This window comes from Arvicanthis niloticus, chromosome 1 (assembly GCF_011762505.2).
Source record: "Arvicanthis niloticus isolate mArvNil1 chromosome 1, mArvNil1.pat.X, whole genome shotgun sequence".
Lineage (NCBI taxonomy): Eukaryota > Metazoa > Chordata > Mammalia > Rodentia > Muridae > Arvicanthis > Arvicanthis niloticus.
Genome location: NC_047658.1, coordinates 54,155,170 through 54,172,153, shown reverse-complemented (window position 1 = coordinate 54,172,153; position 16,984 = coordinate 54,155,170). Strand labels below are relative to the sequence as shown.

The 16,984-nt window shown below is 42.2% G+C and overlaps 1 protein-coding gene across 4 annotated transcripts in view; it reads right to left on the bottom strand.

The window, feature by feature from the left end:
* The window catches only part of Adamtsl3 (ADAMTS like 3), a 285,243-nt gene that overhangs the window by 33,844 nt on the left and 234,415 nt on the right, over positions 1 to 16,984 (bottom strand). For all 4 annotated transcript variants that reach the window (XR_013111364.1, XM_076937029.1, XM_076937035.1 and 1 more), the window contains exons 21-23: positions 7,474 to 8,548; positions 6,039 to 6,166; positions 4,954 to 5,082 (exon numbers count right to left, since the gene is read on the bottom strand). Coding sequence is in view for 3 of the 4 variants with exons in the window: in XM_076937029.1 (XP_076793144.1) it covers positions 4,954 to 5,082; positions 6,039 to 6,166; positions 7,474 to 8,548 (1,332 nt within the window). In the remaining variant the exon portion in view is untranslated. The remainder of the gene's footprint in view (positions 1 to 4,953; positions 5,083 to 6,038; positions 6,167 to 7,473; positions 8,549 to 16,984) is intronic.

The window sequence follows — 16,984 nt, the reverse complement described above, 5'->3', positions numbered from 1 at the left end:
ACTGATTCAGCATGACTTAAAGTAGACAATTGCAAGGTAGGCACGGTAGCACATGCTGGTAACCCCAGCACTCTGGGGGAAGAAGCAGTAACATGAAGAGTTCAAGGTCATCCTTGATTCTATAGTGAGTTCAAGGCCTGTCTGAGCAACCTGAGACTTTGTCTTAACCAAAACCAAAGAAACCCAACTTCAATAAATTAACTATTTGTAAGCATTGCAAAAAATATTTACATTCTTTTTTTGTTTTGTTTTGTTTTGTTTGTTTGTTTGTTTTTTGGGGGGGTGGTTCGAGACAGGATTTCTCTGTGTAGCCCTGGCTGTCCTGGAACTCATTCTGTAGAACAGGCTGGCCTTGAACTCAGAAATCTGCCTGCCTCTGCCTCCCAAGTGCTGGAATTAAAGGCGTGCGCCACCACTGCCCGGCTCAAATATTTACATTCTTGATAAAAATTCTCCTTAAAGATTTATTTACTTTTATTTATATGAGTATACACTGCAGCTGTCTTCAGACACATACTAGAAGAGGGCATCGAATCACATTACAGATTGTTGTGAGCCACCATGTGGTTGCTGGGAATTGAACTCAGGACATCTGGCAGAGCAGTCAGTACTCTTAACCACTGAGTCATCTCTCCAGCCGCCCCCCCCCTCCTTTTTTGAAAATTCTCCTTAATTACACACATGGCTGTGTTTAGTTTAGAAGCAGCTTAAATCTATGCATTTGCTCTTTTGTCCGTTGCTAGAGTTCTCTACGTCCCACATGGTTAAGTTTCCTGCTGAGGCCATATGCTGCTCCTTGCTTCAAAATTCTTCTGAAGCAGATGTATATACTGTATGTTCTAATGAGTGTTCTACGCTGTTTGTATTCTTCAGTAAACCCAAACTTTTGTGGGTTTCACTTTCTCAGAGGAACAGGTGTCAAGTGTCCCTCACACTTTAGAGGCTTTCTACTTTTGGTGGATGGGCCATAGAGCTTTGGCAGTTCCATCCTTCCAGGAACCATTATTTTCCTAGCTCAAGCCCATTTGTCTGTGCTCCAGAGAGCTTAGAAACCAAAGAGGAACTGACACATAGTAAAACTTCTACACCATGGGCTCTTGTTGGCTGCATCTGGTGAGCTTACAGAATGATTCACATACATGAGAGTACACACAGAACAGAAAATTACAGGGGATGGGCTGGCAACATGTTTCTGTTTATAAAAATGCCCCCAAACCTGAGGCCCTGAATTCTATCCCTGGTCCCACACAATGGAATGGAAGAGCTGACTCCTGAATTTTTCCTCTGACTTCCACATGTGTGGAAGTGCATGTGCCAAGTCATGCACCCCCAAAAACTGTAATAGAAAATTATATGGTAAACTGTGTATGCCACGCTCATATGAAGGAAACAATTAGACAACAATAGTATTTGCTGCCCTTTGCTTTCTGATCCTTAACAGAAGGTGGCAGAGATGAAGCCCACTCCGCAACACCCCGATCACAAGGAATTTTTTAATAACGAGCAAGACAAACAACCTTTTTAGGACAAAACATTTTACCTTTAAAAATGGTGGTTTTTCTAGTTCTGTCATTTAATAGAATTAATAGAAAAATCTTAATAGAAAAATCTCTAAGGGTGGATAGAGATAAACACTATTGATGTCTGTACTATGTAAGTTGTCTATGACAAAAATTATGAATTTGTCTAGAAGTTCTAGGTATGTGCTTTGGGATAAAAAATATAACAACAATGACAACAACAACAACAACAAACCTGCCAGAAAACAGTTTAAGAGCAACTCTTTTTTTCTAAAAAAAAAAAAAAAGGATACATCCTACCAAATTATAAAGTTCTCAATTTGTTATGTGAAAAATGTAATTTAGAAGAAAGTGTTTGATTTGTGAATTATGTTATATACTTACCTATAGAACAAAAGACTAAATTAGATGACAACAAAGTCCCTTCTACTCCTAGAGTATATTTTCTGTTTTGGAGAAGAGGCCGAGGCAGATGCATGACTCATAAATGACTGTATCCTGCCTAGTTACACACTTGTCTGTCAATTCACATTTTCTGACTTTTTATCAGCTTCACCATCTGCCTTTAAAATGATGACTCCCCATAGAAAGCTAAGCTGGCTGTAGCTTCTGCCTGTGAGGAAACATCAAGCTCACTTACAGGTTTGTTTAAAATCAAGCAGAGTGTGATCATGCTAGCTCCAATGGCAGCTTCACTTTGAGAGGGAAAGAACCTCTGAGGGAATTCTGGGGTCTGTGTCCACAGACGAGGGCTGCTGGGCACTAAAGACCAAAGGGAATATTTCTAGAAAAGCTGAATGGCAGAAAAAGGCGAATACTCCCAACTCTAAGTTTCATTGGAGAGGAGGAAGAGGAGGAGGAGGAAGAGGAAAAGGAGGAGGAAGATTGCCCACTACCCTTATAATAGGGCAGAAGGGGCTGCCAGAGTCAGGAACGGACTAGTTCATATTTTGCCTGAGTGAATAAGAGGCCAGACCTGAACTGAGTTTAATGGTCGTCTCTGGAGACTTTGTTTATGAAAACAGTTTCCACTGTATCTAGTCCCTGACTCAGGACAGCAGGGCACAAGCATTTTGATGGCCTCTTCAAAGTTTGATTTTAAATGATCAGGAAGTTAAAATTTAAAAAGAAACACTAAAAGTTGAGGTTTCTCTTAATGGAAGTCACATCCAGTTTTTAGAATCCTCTGCAGGTGGAGGGCTACAGAAACTGGAGACATCTGTGGCTTGGCATCTGAACAGTTCTGTTCTGCTTTTCTCCTTGCCCTGGCTAGAGAATGCTGGCCTGTTCTGTAATGGTGGGTCCATTTTGCCAGAAAAATTCACATATTTGTGGGTGGAGTCAGTTGGGAGGCTGGGAGATCTGTCAAAAGTCTGCATAGGCCAAATACTGCAAGGACTGCCAGGGGTTGAAAACTAATATCTCAGAGGTTAGCAAATTTCCAGCGCTCATGGAGCCAAAGGTGTGCTCCGAGAAGTCAGGAAAGTTAGGAGATCATTATGGGGAAGGGCCAGAAGGGAGGTGGATGAGTGTGACCCAGGTCCTTTCATGACACCCATCATGCTACTGGACAGCCTCAGGGACCTCCCTGCAGTCACACTGCATTGTGAAATTGGTTCTCTTGAATTACCTCTGGCAAAGAAGAAGGAGGGGGTTTCATATAACTTAGGAAGTTAACCAGACCTACAAGACCCTGCACAGTCTTGAGATTAAAAGAAGCGAAGTACACCCCCCCCCCCCCCAAATCACATAAGCAGGAAGCAGTTGCTAGAGCCATGGAGAATCTGTGGCAGAGCTGCCTACACACAGTGCAGAGAGCAGCAGAGTTGCAGCTTTAGGGAATGTCAGTCATGCTGAGATGAGCTGTTAGGTGATGTAACTGCTTGAGTCCTTCAGGCTCCTGTAAGTCACCCCAGTAAACTCAGTGCTTTAAACTCACACTAGATTTGAATGGAATTTTGTTGTTGTTGTTGTTGTTGTTGTTGTTGTTATGGTTGGTGGCCCATAGGGCATGAATAAACACTTTCTCACAACTTCCCAGTGGATGGTTCTCTGTTCATCGTCAGAGAACATCAAGGGTGGCTGTAAACACAGGGGTGTTTTATTAATCCTTGGATATTGAGGTATATAATTGTTCAGACAACTATGTCAATGCACATAAGATAAGGGCATACAGAAAGTTCATTTTAAATTAGTATGTCTCAATGTTTTATGTCTCTCTAAGAAAGTGATCTAAAGCTACTAACACAAGAACCTGCCCATTTTACACCTATAGAAGTATGCAGAATATATTGTTTGTCTATGTTCTGGAGACTAAAGACTGCAGGTTAAGACTTAAGAATGCCTGGCTTGGAGTGGCAACATAGCCCTAGTTTAGGCAGTGTCAGACTAAAAGTTTTACTTTCATTAATGAGAGAATGGGTCTGTAGGGCTGTGTGTGAAACTCAGTGGATGAATGCTTGCCTATGGTCCATCCTTAGCTCTGCAAATAATCATTTATAAAGGAGATATGCCTACATTAATAAAGATGGCAGGAAGTGCCACCAACACACAGGCTCCTGTGGCCCACTCAAGGACAGTCTGAGACGTTCCTAGTCCTAAACCTGGCTTTGCCAAGGAGAGCCTTTGTGTAGCTGGAAGACGTATCTAACAATTTTCCAAAATCCCCTTTGTCAGACTCCACAGTCACCATACAACCTCATAACTGAAAGTTTCTCTGTGTTATAGATCAGCCCACACACATTTCTCTGGCTTTTCCAGGATGAGCATGGCAGTGTGTATGTCAGTCACAGCCCACAGTGGAGGTAAGCAAAGTGGTAATCTGTCCTAAACTCAACCCCTCTGTCTTTCTGTACCCCAGTGTTTGTGTGTGTGTGATATGTATATGTATAGATAGATAGATAGATAGATAGATAGATAGATAGATAGATAGATATGGAAGGAGAGAGAGATGGAGAGAGAGAGAGAGAGAGAGAGAGAGAGAGAGAGAGAGAGAGAGAATATACATGTGCATGCAGATGCTTAAGTATGTGGAAGTCTAAGGTCAACACTGGCTACTTCCTTCAACCACTTATCTTTTGAGACAGGGTCTCTTACTAAATCTAGAATTCACTGACTAGCAAACTCTAGGAATTTGCCCATCTTCTCATCCTACCCTACAGAGCTTGGGTGATAGACACAAGTTACTGGGCCACAGCTTTTTTGCCTGCATGCTTCAGATCTGAATGTAGGCCCTCATGCTTGTGAAGCAAAGAAAGGCTTTATTAAGCCATCTTTCCAGTCCTGACATGAGCTCACTTTTGAGAGTCAGATGTACTGTGAGAGTATTAGAAACCACAATGTCATGTCCATCAGGCAGTGTGGAGAACACTAGCGGCCACTTTCTGGCAGTGGGTTGGCCAAATACCTTCACACTGGAAATGATAATACTTACCTTTTACAGGGCAGTGGATTGTCACATTTGCTTGAAGGGCTGCTTCCACAGTGCCTCCCACAACAACAGACAGATGATTGCGTTCTGGTCTGGTGACATTTCTTTCAACAGACAAGATGACAGGTGCCTCTTAAATCAAAAGGAGCAGAAACTGTGTTAGGTTTAAGCTCTTCTTCAATGACAAGCGTCATTGATTTATTGAGAGCAGGGAAGAGTGCTGGCCTCTTCATCCTCTGTGGTGAATCATACAAATTGCACATACACACACACACACACACACACACACACACACACACACACACATACAGGTACTTAGTCCAGAGATGATGGATAGGTGAATGATGGATGGTGGATGGATGGATGGACAGATGGATGGATGGATGGGTGGGTGGATGTGGACATTCAAAGGTACTTTCCAACAATCATGTAAAAAAGTGAAGATGTCTTATCTTCATAACCAAAATTAAAGTTAACTCCTCCTTGATATTTTCACAAAGAAAAACTGAGTTCACAAGATGCAAAATTCTATGGCAGATCAGACTAGTATCTCTCACTCACAGCCTTGGATGAGTTGATACAAGCCCAATAGACAAGATGACAGGTGTCTCTTAAATCAAAAGGAGCAGAAACTGTTAGGTTTAAGCTCTTCTTCAATGACAAGTATCATTGATTTATTGAAAGCAGGGAAGAGTGCTGGCCTCTTCATCCTCTGTGGTGAATCATACAGATTGCACACACATACACACACGCGCGCGCACGCGCACACACACACACACACACACACACACAGTGATTGTGACCATCTGACACTTTATGGGAGGAGGGATGTGGGGTAGAGCAGTGGATCCTGATCTATCCTGTTGTCCTTTATGATTGTTATTCAGGATGGAGAAGGCTCTTCAAGGCCCTTCCCACTAAGGTAAGAATAAGCCAGATTCAGTTAGCATCCAGCAACCTGTGTTTAGACAAGCCCTACACACCATTGTAACACATACTCAAGTTTTAGAGTTCTAGCATTTCTGGTGATAGACAAAGCAGCAACCACAAGAGCACTGGAGACTCTAGGTGTCACCCAGGGGCATTACCTGCATATAGAACCAATGAGCTTTCCACATCAGAACCAAGATGACTGGCTACGGAACATTCATATATCCCTTGCTCTTTTCTTGTAGGATTCTGTATCTGCATCGTCCCAGTTTCTTCCAAAATGATCCTGTAAAAGAGTTACAGTGAGAATATACACAAGTAACACACATGATTGCTATAGGGCCACTGCAGGTTAGGGAGAATGGAGGCTACAACATTATAGGCTTTGGTCTGGCATGGAGCCCTAATGATCATGTCCAGCCCCCTGTCTGGAGGAAGAAACTATCTGGAAGAGTGATGAAGGCTTCCTTCTTGCCTTAGATTAGAGTGTACTTTCAGCAGGATGGGATTTGGACATGTATACTAGCTTCCATCTTGATTTTGTTACAGTTTATAGAAAAAAAATTGTCAGGCAAGCTGTGCATCTCAGCAGCTGCTGGGAAAAAGACTGGCAGAGAGAAGGGAAAAGCCATGCCATCTTGAATTGAGCAGACACAAATGTCAGATACATTGTGGACAATGTAGTCACATGGCAAGGGGGGGGATTTAAAGAAAGAGTAAAGAAGTGTAAGCTATCAAAGAAAAAAGAAGAGGAGAAAGAGGAAGAGGAGGGGAGGCGAGGAGGAGGAGAAGGAAGAGCAGGAAGAGGAGGAAGAAGAGGAGGAGGAGGAAGAGGAAGAGGAGGAAGAGGAAGAAGAAAAGGAGGAGGAGGAGGAAGAAGAGGAGGAGCAGGAGGGAGGAGGAGGGAGGAGGAAGAGAAGAAGAAGAGAAAGAGGAAGAGGAAGAGGAAGAGGAAGAAGAAGAAGAAGAAGAAGAAGAAGAAGAAGAAGAAGAAGAAGAAGAAGAAGAAGAAGAAGAAGAAGAAGAAGAAGAAGAAGAAGAAGAAGAAGAAGCTAGTTAAGAAAAAAAGTTCCATGGTTCTAAGTCAGATCCAGAACCTCAGAACAACCACACTGTGATTTGCAGAAATTGGGCTATAGAACAGTAATTCTGGAAAAGAAAAGTAAAGTACCTTTCTTAAGCAATAGTTAGTTCACCTATCTAGTTAGTTAGCATGGCTTAAGGTGGGCCTGCTCTGCTAGGGGCAAGACTCTTCTCCTTGAGTGATATAATGGTCCCTTGGTCATGTGATTGACTTGCCCAACTTTAATGTTGGGTGTCCACCTAGGCCAGTGACTCTAGTCTCTTGACCATGAGTTTTTTCTTAATAGGCCTTTATCATTCTTTAACAGTACTAAACAAATTAAACCAGTCCCAGAAAGCCAAATATCCTGTTTGTTTTTTCTCATTTGTTGTTCCTAGATTTTGTTTAGATACAGAGAGAGAGAGAGAGAGAGAGAGAGAGAGAGAGAGAGAGAGAGAGAGAGAGAGAGCGCCAAGGAAACTAAACCAGGCATCAGTAAGGTCCTACCAAGGGCACTCTTAGGTACTCACTTCACAGAGGGCTGCAGCAGTGTTCCATCCTTGGTCCACGTGTATGTGGCCTCACTGCTGGGAGTAATGAGGTTGCAAAGGATATTGATGACCTCTGTGCTTTTCGTAATGTACACTGTATTCCCAATCCTTGCATTTATTGTTTTGTTAAATGAAACTGAAGGGGGTAGGGTCTGCCTCATGAGAACAGGTCCTTTTGGCTTAAAAGTCAGCTTGCCTGAGTGTTTTACTGTGGAGCTTTTAGGAATTCTTCCTGTCTCCCCTCTGAGCTGAGCCTCAGGTGCAACGTCCTCATGGATGCCCCTCCACTGCACAGGCGTTGGCTGAGCCTTGGCCAACTCAGCTACTAGCTGATATATCATCTGGGATGCAAGGTCATCGTTAGCTTCTCCTGTCTCCATAAGCTGGCTCATGTTTCTTATAAGCTCATCAAATTGTGCTGTGTCCATGCTGTAGGCTCCCTGCATCATGGCTGCTTCAAACTGCTTGTTCTTAAACTCCCAGGAGTTGTCATTTCCTTCAGAGGTCCTACACGGCCCGAACAGAGCTCTCAAGAAAGGCTGCTTATTGATTTCACCATCCCGCAGATAAAGGTCATTTTTGTTATTCCACATCTGGCGCATTTTATGCCATGTGGCTCCCAAACTATTGGCTTCATTATGGTCCACCCCAGGGTGACCCCTCAAGTGCTCTCGTAGGGATGGGTGTGCAATGAGTCGGTTGTCAGTCCCGATGAGCTTGAGAACAACTGTTTCCTGTGCAGAGCCTGCAATGCATCTGTACACACCAATGTCAGGAGCTGCAAGGCTGTGGATTTTCAGTGAACCTGACTTGGTGATGCCAAGCTGCTTAGAGTTCTTCAGGCAATGGCCATCCTTCTCCCACTGGATTAGAGACTTCTGGAAGCGTCGTACTGGGCATCTGATGATCACAGATGTATTGAGCAGCAAGTAGGCTCTACTGCCGACAGTCAGGTTGATCCGCTTCTCCTCCCTTGTCTGGATATAGACTCTCCGGACACCAAGAATCTGGGGGCCCCTCTCTCCAAGTCTTGTCTTTTTTCCCAGTTTTGCTTCTGCAGGGGAAAAAGGAAAGAAAATAAATTGAAAGAAATCACTTACAAGTAAAGGTTATTGACTGAAAATTGCTGAGGCTGATTGAGCTAGGCCTACTAATGTCTGGCTCTCTCTCTAATTCTTTAAAAACATGAGAATTAAAACATGAAAAATATCTTACATCCATGTCTTGGGGTAACTTCACAGCTGTCTAGTACTTTAGCAAGAATGAATGCAAGTTTGAGCATGTTGCTTGTACGTATTTATTTTATGTTGCTTGTATGTAATATTTATTTTATGAAGCCCTGCTTTGGAAGGCATGAGGTTCAATGGCTCATTAAAATATAGGGGAAGGTTACTTCTATTGTTGAAGGATGTTTGTTCTATGCCACAGTGGCATATGGCTTGACTAGTCCTTAATGTCTGTGTACAAGTCTCCATCAACAGGAAGCTTCTACAATATGTTGCCTGCCCACTACCTGTCAGGGCCTTCAGTGAGTTTGTGTGACTTAAACCACAGGTACACCAAATCTGAAGGTAGAGGCAAGAGAAGGTGAATGAACACATTTAAGAGATCTGAAAAGGATAATAGAATGGGTCAAGCTCAGAATCTAACCCAAATACCCATGGGGGTCTGAGGAAGTAAAGGAGTGTGTTCAAAATCAGAATGGTATAATAGAATAGGCGCTTTAAAGCCAGATGACTCTGAGTTTGAATTCCAGCTCTTGCCTTCAAAATGAGAATGATGTTAGGACTTTTATCAGAAGAGTGTGAGAGTTAAGCCCATTTACTTAGATCACATACACCTTGCAGTAGCAGGCACACATGGGCTCTCATATTTGATGCCTTCAACCACCAGCCAGATAGCAAAGGAAGCCACAGGACAGACTAAGGAAATCAGAGTTGGGGATGAGCCTCATTTGCTCTCAGACATTGACTCTAGTTAATGGGTTGAGACCAAAGGGAATACGAGCTCAATCTGTCCCCTAAGATAACAGCGTTCACTCTTGTTTTACTGAAGGGAAGCTCATCTACTTTGGGATGATGTGGCAGGAGGTCTGATTACTCATTGATGAGATGTGCTGGTCTCTGGGCAGATCACAGGGTGTGACATTGAGGGCTAGTAGGCACTGGCAAGTGGTGGAAGTGAGGCATTGCTAGATTCTGAAGGTCATGACATTATTTACTTAAAGATCCTACCTTATTACCAGACCTGGAAGAGTCACAGTGGGAGGAAAAAAAAACATGTTGGGATCCAAGAAGATGGCTTTTTCAGGTCCTTGGAACTAACTATAAGGTACTTTGGGGATGTTTGTTCATAAGAATTACTTCTAGAATCCTGTGGGTAGCCATTGGGATTTGGAAATAGTATTTCTATAGTAAAGAAGCTTCCTGGTGAGGAATAAACATAGTGAGCTGACATACAGCTTACTGAAAAGCTCAACTAGCTTGAGGAGGGTCATCCTGGAGTACCACTGAATTAAACCAACATGGTAGACAAAGCTACTCTCTGCCAAGTTTCTTCTATTCAGTGACAGTTGATGAGCTGCTACTAGTGAGGCGGGAAGGGGATTAGAAAGAGCATCATATTGTCTGTGAGCATCCTGTTCAAGTCACTGCCACATTCATGTCCTTTCCTAAGATGGTGGAGGGAGCACTTCTATCTGGTCTTAGTGTCAGTTACCATTGTACTTTAAGTCATACTTTTGTACAATCAGGTTTCTCAGAAACATGGCCAATGGATAGCTTTGAAACTCAGTCTTCTAGAACAACGCCAAGGTCCAACACTGGGATCCATGTAATGATGCAAAGTGAAGAGAAGGTTTCTTGCAGGACAGTAAAGTCCTCTCCATAAAGAGTGAATATTGACTAGTATGGGGACTATCTAGCTGAATGAGGTTGGTTGGGGACAATACAGGGATGATGTGAGGTCCACCAAGCATTTCAATTCCTGGGACTCAATGACTCAACATGGACATGGGCTTACCAATGGCTTTCGAGATGTCCCTTATGCAGACTTGGAGTTGATAGCACCTGATTCCTAAGGCAGGCCATAAAGCCTGCATATAGCAAGCAGGGCTCAGCTTTGAGTAGAGCACCTGACACATGACCAACGAAGCATGAAACCTACATGTTCCTCTGGTTGTATGACCATTTATAGAAGGTAAACCCTATGGTTCCATTTTCCCCCTTCCTAGTCATGCCTTTGCAGTTGCTCACACTGAGGGTATGTAGCAGTTCAGGTAGCAGAGGGTCAGGGAGTAAAGCAAGATTATCTTGGTGGCAGACACTCATGAAACTTGTGAAGCTATCAGGCTCCATATATGGAAACTCATATTTGGAAACTCCATAGTCAGTTTCCCCAGTTTCCCCTTTTGTTCTCCTGAGTCCCTTCAGAGAAGTCCCTAGAGTGTGGTGTCATTGGACCAGATCTTGGAGGAAAAAGATTGATCTGATTTGGGCTTTCTGTCTTTCTCACATCTGGAACTATTCCAACACTAACACTGGCCAAGCCTGATGAGACCAGGGCATCATCATCTACACAGACACTATCTTTTTGGAAGGGCTTCTGGACTGTGTGATAATGGTATATCACAATACCTCTTCCATTACTGTAGGACATGAGAGGTACCGCAATCATGGCTTTTCTAAAAAGTGAAACCCTTTCTTCCTTCTGGGTCTTTGAGTCTGACATAAAGGCCAACTCTGGGTGCCAGATGATATTTACGGCATAGTCCCCAGTACCTTTCATACTTGTTCTGTCTCTCTGTTTGTTATATCTCTTCCATGACTCTAAGCTCTGGAAACATGCAATATTTCTGCCCCATGCCATCATGGCTGCAATTTATACTTGGTTCCACCAACATCTGCCTCTGTCACTCCCTAATGGGCTTGGCCATGACCCAGCCCTTAAAGCCTTCCTATTACCATGCTGGAACCCTCTCAGACTCTGGCCCTCCACTTGGCCATTTGGCTAGTACTGGATCCCTCTTCTTCTACTTGACATGGGATCCAGTAAGACAAGTTCATTTGAAGCTATGTCAAGAATGTGGGGACTTAGTTTCTGGACTCTCATCAGGCTTTTTGAGGGTTACTAATCAGAGGCCATGGAGGTGCTTTGAGTGAGACTTGCTCAATGTGCTAAGATGCCCCTGAGACTCCATAACTATAGTATGGCCCAGATCAGCTTGGAAGAACAGCTTCTACTTACTTGCTTCTGTTTTATTCCTCAATGAACTTCAGTCTGGCTTCTGTTCCTATCACCACACCAAGGCTCTCAGGAAAGGTTACCAAGAGATAAGTTCATTACTTTCTCTTTTGGATTCTTACCTAGATCCTTTCTTCCCTAATAAGCTATTCTCAGTTGTGTTTATGTCTTACATTGGGCCTGAGTCACTCACTTGAATTCAGAGCCCAAATCTCCTTGTGCCTCATCATGTAACTCCAACAAGCTATCTGATTTTAGTCTCTCTCTCTCTCTCTCTCTCTCTCTCTCTCTCTCTCTCTCTCTCTCTCTCAAAGAAATAATGGTTGTAACTGCTTCACAAGATTGTCCTGATAATCATGAATGACTGTCTACAACAAATCTACAAACAGGCTACAAACACATACTATAAACTCAACAATACTAGTTAAGGATTTGGGTTGTCCTACAGTGAAGAGAACATCAGTTGATAGACACAACAGACTGAAGAATTTGAGCTTTTAAAGGGCTAAACCAGAGGAGGAGTCTGGGAGGAAATGTTTACAGGTAAGCAGCCCCAGTGCAGCTTGACTATATGGAGTGCTGCTGGCCTTTAGGTGGACGATGGGACACCCTTCCTACCTGCTTCCAACCCTACTAAACCCCTAAATGATCATACCGGAGAGCAAGAAAAAGAGTCTTCAAGAACATTCATTTTATCTAAACCCAGGACCCTGTTCAGGTCCTAAACATGGTATCTACTCTAAAATGGTGTCTTACAAGGAGCCATGGCACAGCTGGGCTTGGCTTCCCTTCCCCACAGACTTCAATTATGGAGAAGCTAAGTGTATGCAAAACTATATTTTTGTTTGTTTGTTTGTTTGTTTGTTTGAGGAAGGATCAGGGTAGATTTGAGGTGAGAGGAGAGAGGAAAGTCAAAATGACATGGTGCCAACACAGACTTACTGTTACCAGTGGATAAAGGACAAGATCACTCACAACAAAATGGCAGCATGGTCATGGGAAAACAGCTGCTCTGTTGAATTTCTAGTGATTTTTTTTTTAGTAAATGTGGCTGTCCCACACTATTGTCCAGCTTATTTCAGACAGCACAAACATTTCTGTCTCCCTGGCAGGGTCACATTATTTATTCTTGCAAATCCCAGTAATTCAAGCCAGAGAACAAAAGGCAGACCAGAAAAATCACTTGAAAGAAATTCTCTAAAGTTAAAGATAACCAGTAACTCTCACCTCAAATCTGCCCAGATCCTTCCTCAAACTAATAAAATACATGGTCTTGCATACACTTAGCCTCTCCATAATTGAGGTCTACGGATAAGAAAAGGCAAGCCCATCTGGCAACAGTGTCGATTAAGTGGATCACCAGAAAAGCCAGCTAAGTGGACTGTTTTCTAGTTCAAGAGCAGAAGGTTGAGAAATAATAGGGATATATGGAAGTTTCGGATGTCACAGTGAGGCATTAACCAATAAAGCACAAGAACAGGAAGCGTGGGTGTTATCCCACTATGGTGATGGCATGGAAGAATTGTTGGGGTTGGGAAGTGTGGCTATTAAGTATTAGCAAGGTCATCAATAAGGAACTTGATTTCCCCATGTATTGGCAAATGTTGGTAAGGATAATAGGACCTGGTGGTGTGTCCTCCAGTAAAGTAGAAAGTGTCTTGAAGACCTTCCTATTGAGCCTTATAATGTCTAAGGAGAATGGTAAAAATGGCATACAGAGGAGGGGAGAACACAGAAACAATGGAGACAGGAAGGAGGATGGGAAACTACCCTGCTCATCATCTGACCCTAAGATTCAGTGTTGGAGAGAAAGAATAATCTATAAATGTTGAGAGAGAGAGAGAGAGAGAGAAAGAGAGAGAGAGAGAGAGAGAGAGAGAGAGAGAGCTGATCACAGCATGGGCAAGCAAGTGCCATTTATCAAAGGTGACAACTGGAGACTAGACAGTGGCAGAACTATAGATCAGCTCAGGGTGGCTGGCTCTTGTTAGGAACATCCTGTCTCCTATTGCTTCTATGACCTACATGGTCAACAGGCTATGGATTATAATGGGGTAAAGAAAAATGCTTGGGTGACTGGGAAGCTGTATTGGACATAAATTCCTGACCCACCTTTGCTTGCCTATATCCAGATGGGACAAAATGCCTTGCCTCAAGTTTTTAGATCTTGTGGGACAGAGAATCAAAAAGAGAAATTATAATGTCTCTTGTATTTTTCTTAAAGGTGACCACCTATTAGGACTCAATCATGTCCTGGTCTAGAAGTCAATCCAATATTGGAAATAACATCTTCATTTGGAAGGCTGGATCTGGACATTTTCAGAGACATATTTGGAAGTTAGCTGCAGTTCTCTATGATGTTATGATAGCAAGAGATAAAGTTGGGACAAAATCTGGATTTCAAACAAGGGTTAGTGCTTGCTTTAAGGCTCTTTTAATTGTCAACCTGAAATTGGTTTTGTCTCTTCTACAGTATTTATTGTAAGTTGCATTGACTGTATAATTTCTAATTGTATTAGTGTGTTGAAACCTGGCATGTCTGTTGCAAGGGTCTATCAACCAGCTTTTGTCTCACTGCCCTGAGTATTAGAAAATCTTGATTCTCTGAAAAATGCTTGAAAGTGCTAGAAGAAATGAGTTAGGCTTTAAGCAGAAGCAAGAGGGTAGCGGGCTTGATTACTGCTGGTATAACAGCTTTAATTTTTAATTTCATTAATTGCTAGCACCACTGCTTCTGCAATAGCATTGACACAAGGAGTTAAGACGCTATTTTTGTTAAGCATCTAGCAAAAAATGTTACTAATGTATTGCGTATACAAAAAGATTTATACAGGTGTCTGGAACAATGGATTGATGCTCTATAACCTATTCAAATTATTTTAAGGGGTTCAGGGTTCAAGAGTTGGGAGCCATCCCAAGTGTCATGACAAATATCATTGAAGTAGTGTTACTTCTAAAATTTACAATGATTGTCATTATAATTAGAAAAACATTTAAAGACACCTATAGGGTATTTGACATAATCCTAACACCTCTCTGGGTGTTTTAACTTTGCATAGTGAGATTATGAATTTAAAGAATGCTGCTCTGTTGACCTTTGATGTTGCAGATAATGATGATAAAATTATCCATGGTCTGAGGTCAGTATTTCCATTTTGGTCAAACCTCAGGAATGGCATATATAGCTTCATCATGCTAGCCCTTCTTGTCCTGTGAATACTTTTATTCCTGCCCATCATGTTAAAGCTTGTCTCTAACCACATGGACAGGTTGGCAGCCAAAGTACATGACTTGAAACTGAAAATGGACCCCCAGACCGAGTTATTGATTTAACAGGCTGGCAAGCCAAGGATGGGTAAGATTCTACACAGAGCCTTACCAACCTAAGACATAAGTGCATTGCTTATGATAATGCATATTCCATGATGGGTAAAGAAGGCTTTCTTGTCAGAACAACCAAAGACAGGCTCAGTCTGGTTTATGCAATAAAAAGGGGGAGATGTGGAAAGCTTTTGGGGCTGCCTGGCAGGAATCTGACGTTGGCCAAGGACAAGGAAATGGGCTGCTTGGAAGGAATCTGACATAGGACAAGGACAAGGAAATGGACTGCAGGCTGGAATCTGACATTAGGCTAGAACAAAGAAGTAATTTCAGACAGAAATCTAAATCTTAAGCTAGAACAAAGAAGTAGGCTTCAGGCACGAAAATGACTTTGGGCTAGGACAGGGAAGTAGGCTCAGATATTCTGGTCATCCCGATAAGCCCTTAGAAATAGTGATCACAGGAGTGATCATGAGACTTTGTTTATTGTAGTGCGTGTTCTTTGACTATCTCTGGGTTTATTGTCTTGCTTGTTCCTTGACTATTTGCATCTATTGTATTGCTAGTTCCTCAACCTAGAACTGACCTTAATACTTGCATGTAATTTAAACAGTATAAAGGCAAAAAAAAAAGGAGGAGAAGGGATGGGATAGGGGATTAATGAGGGGGGGATGAGGAAGGGGATGGCATGTGAAATGTAAATAAATAAAATATCAAAAAAGAAAAATGCCCGATTTTTCCCATTTTGTTTTCCTCTGAAATGCTTGTGAAATTCTTCTCTCCCCTGAATGCCATAATGATTTATAATCCAATCCCTTCTACTACATGTCCTAATGACCACGATGTATTCTCCACATGCTATTCTGTCTATTTTTAAGGAGCCTGCTGGCTATGACATTAATTTCCCTGTCCTCTCAGGCACTTTACAGCTTAGTTGCCCTGATAAAAATCAGGTAGGTAAGAGACTGAAACAAACACTATGCCGTGCCTTTTGCCACAGACGTTCCTGATTTCCAAGAGGCTTTAAGGCTTGGAATCTCAGGGTTTTAGAATGTCAAGATTTTGAAAATATGTTCTCAAACTATTCCCAGAAAAAAATGTTGGTGTCCATGAATCAGCAGAGAACAGCAGCTAAGAGCGTGGGCTCAAGAGTCAGACAGACTTGTGGTCAAACAGGCTGAAGGGTCCAATTGGCAGTCATGGAGTATAGGGTAAAACTCAGGTCTTGCTTCAGTCTTGCATGCCTTGTCTTTAAATGAGGGTAATGTCTGACTCTCAGCATTGCCAGGGAGACTAAATGAGATAAAAATGAAAGGTGCTTTCTGTTAAAGGTTGTCAACAAGTCTCATTATTTTTCAAATGAACTTAATGCTTGGATTGCTTTGTTTTGTGCATTTCTCAAGGAAAGATGTTGATAAACTAAGGATACACATACATGCAACAGCAAAATAACAATAGTTCATTTCTGATTTTTTTTCTCATTATAGGCAAGCGGGGGCTACCTGATGTAATGTATGCTATTTTATACGGGAATGAAGACAATAAAAAGAAAAGCAGGAATGGGCTCCAGAAGCTGTCACCCAGGTCCCCACTCACTTTTTACTGTGTCACCTTTCTGCCTCCTGTTCGAAGCTGCTGCTGTGACAGTCCTGAATTCAGTAGTTGTGTCTCTCCTACATGACACATATATGTGAATGCATAGATATGCATCCTCTCACATACACTAATAAGCTTCATGCAGATTAGCTTTGAATAGAATGAAAGCATGCTACTGACATCATAGCAAGCTTAGGATTTATAGTTAATTGGCAGTATACCCAAACTCCCATTTATTAAAAGCATGTTTTGATGGTAACTGATACTGAATTATACAGAAAAAAAATCTCAAAAAGTACCTTTTATCAAATACTCAGCTCTTCTACTCTTA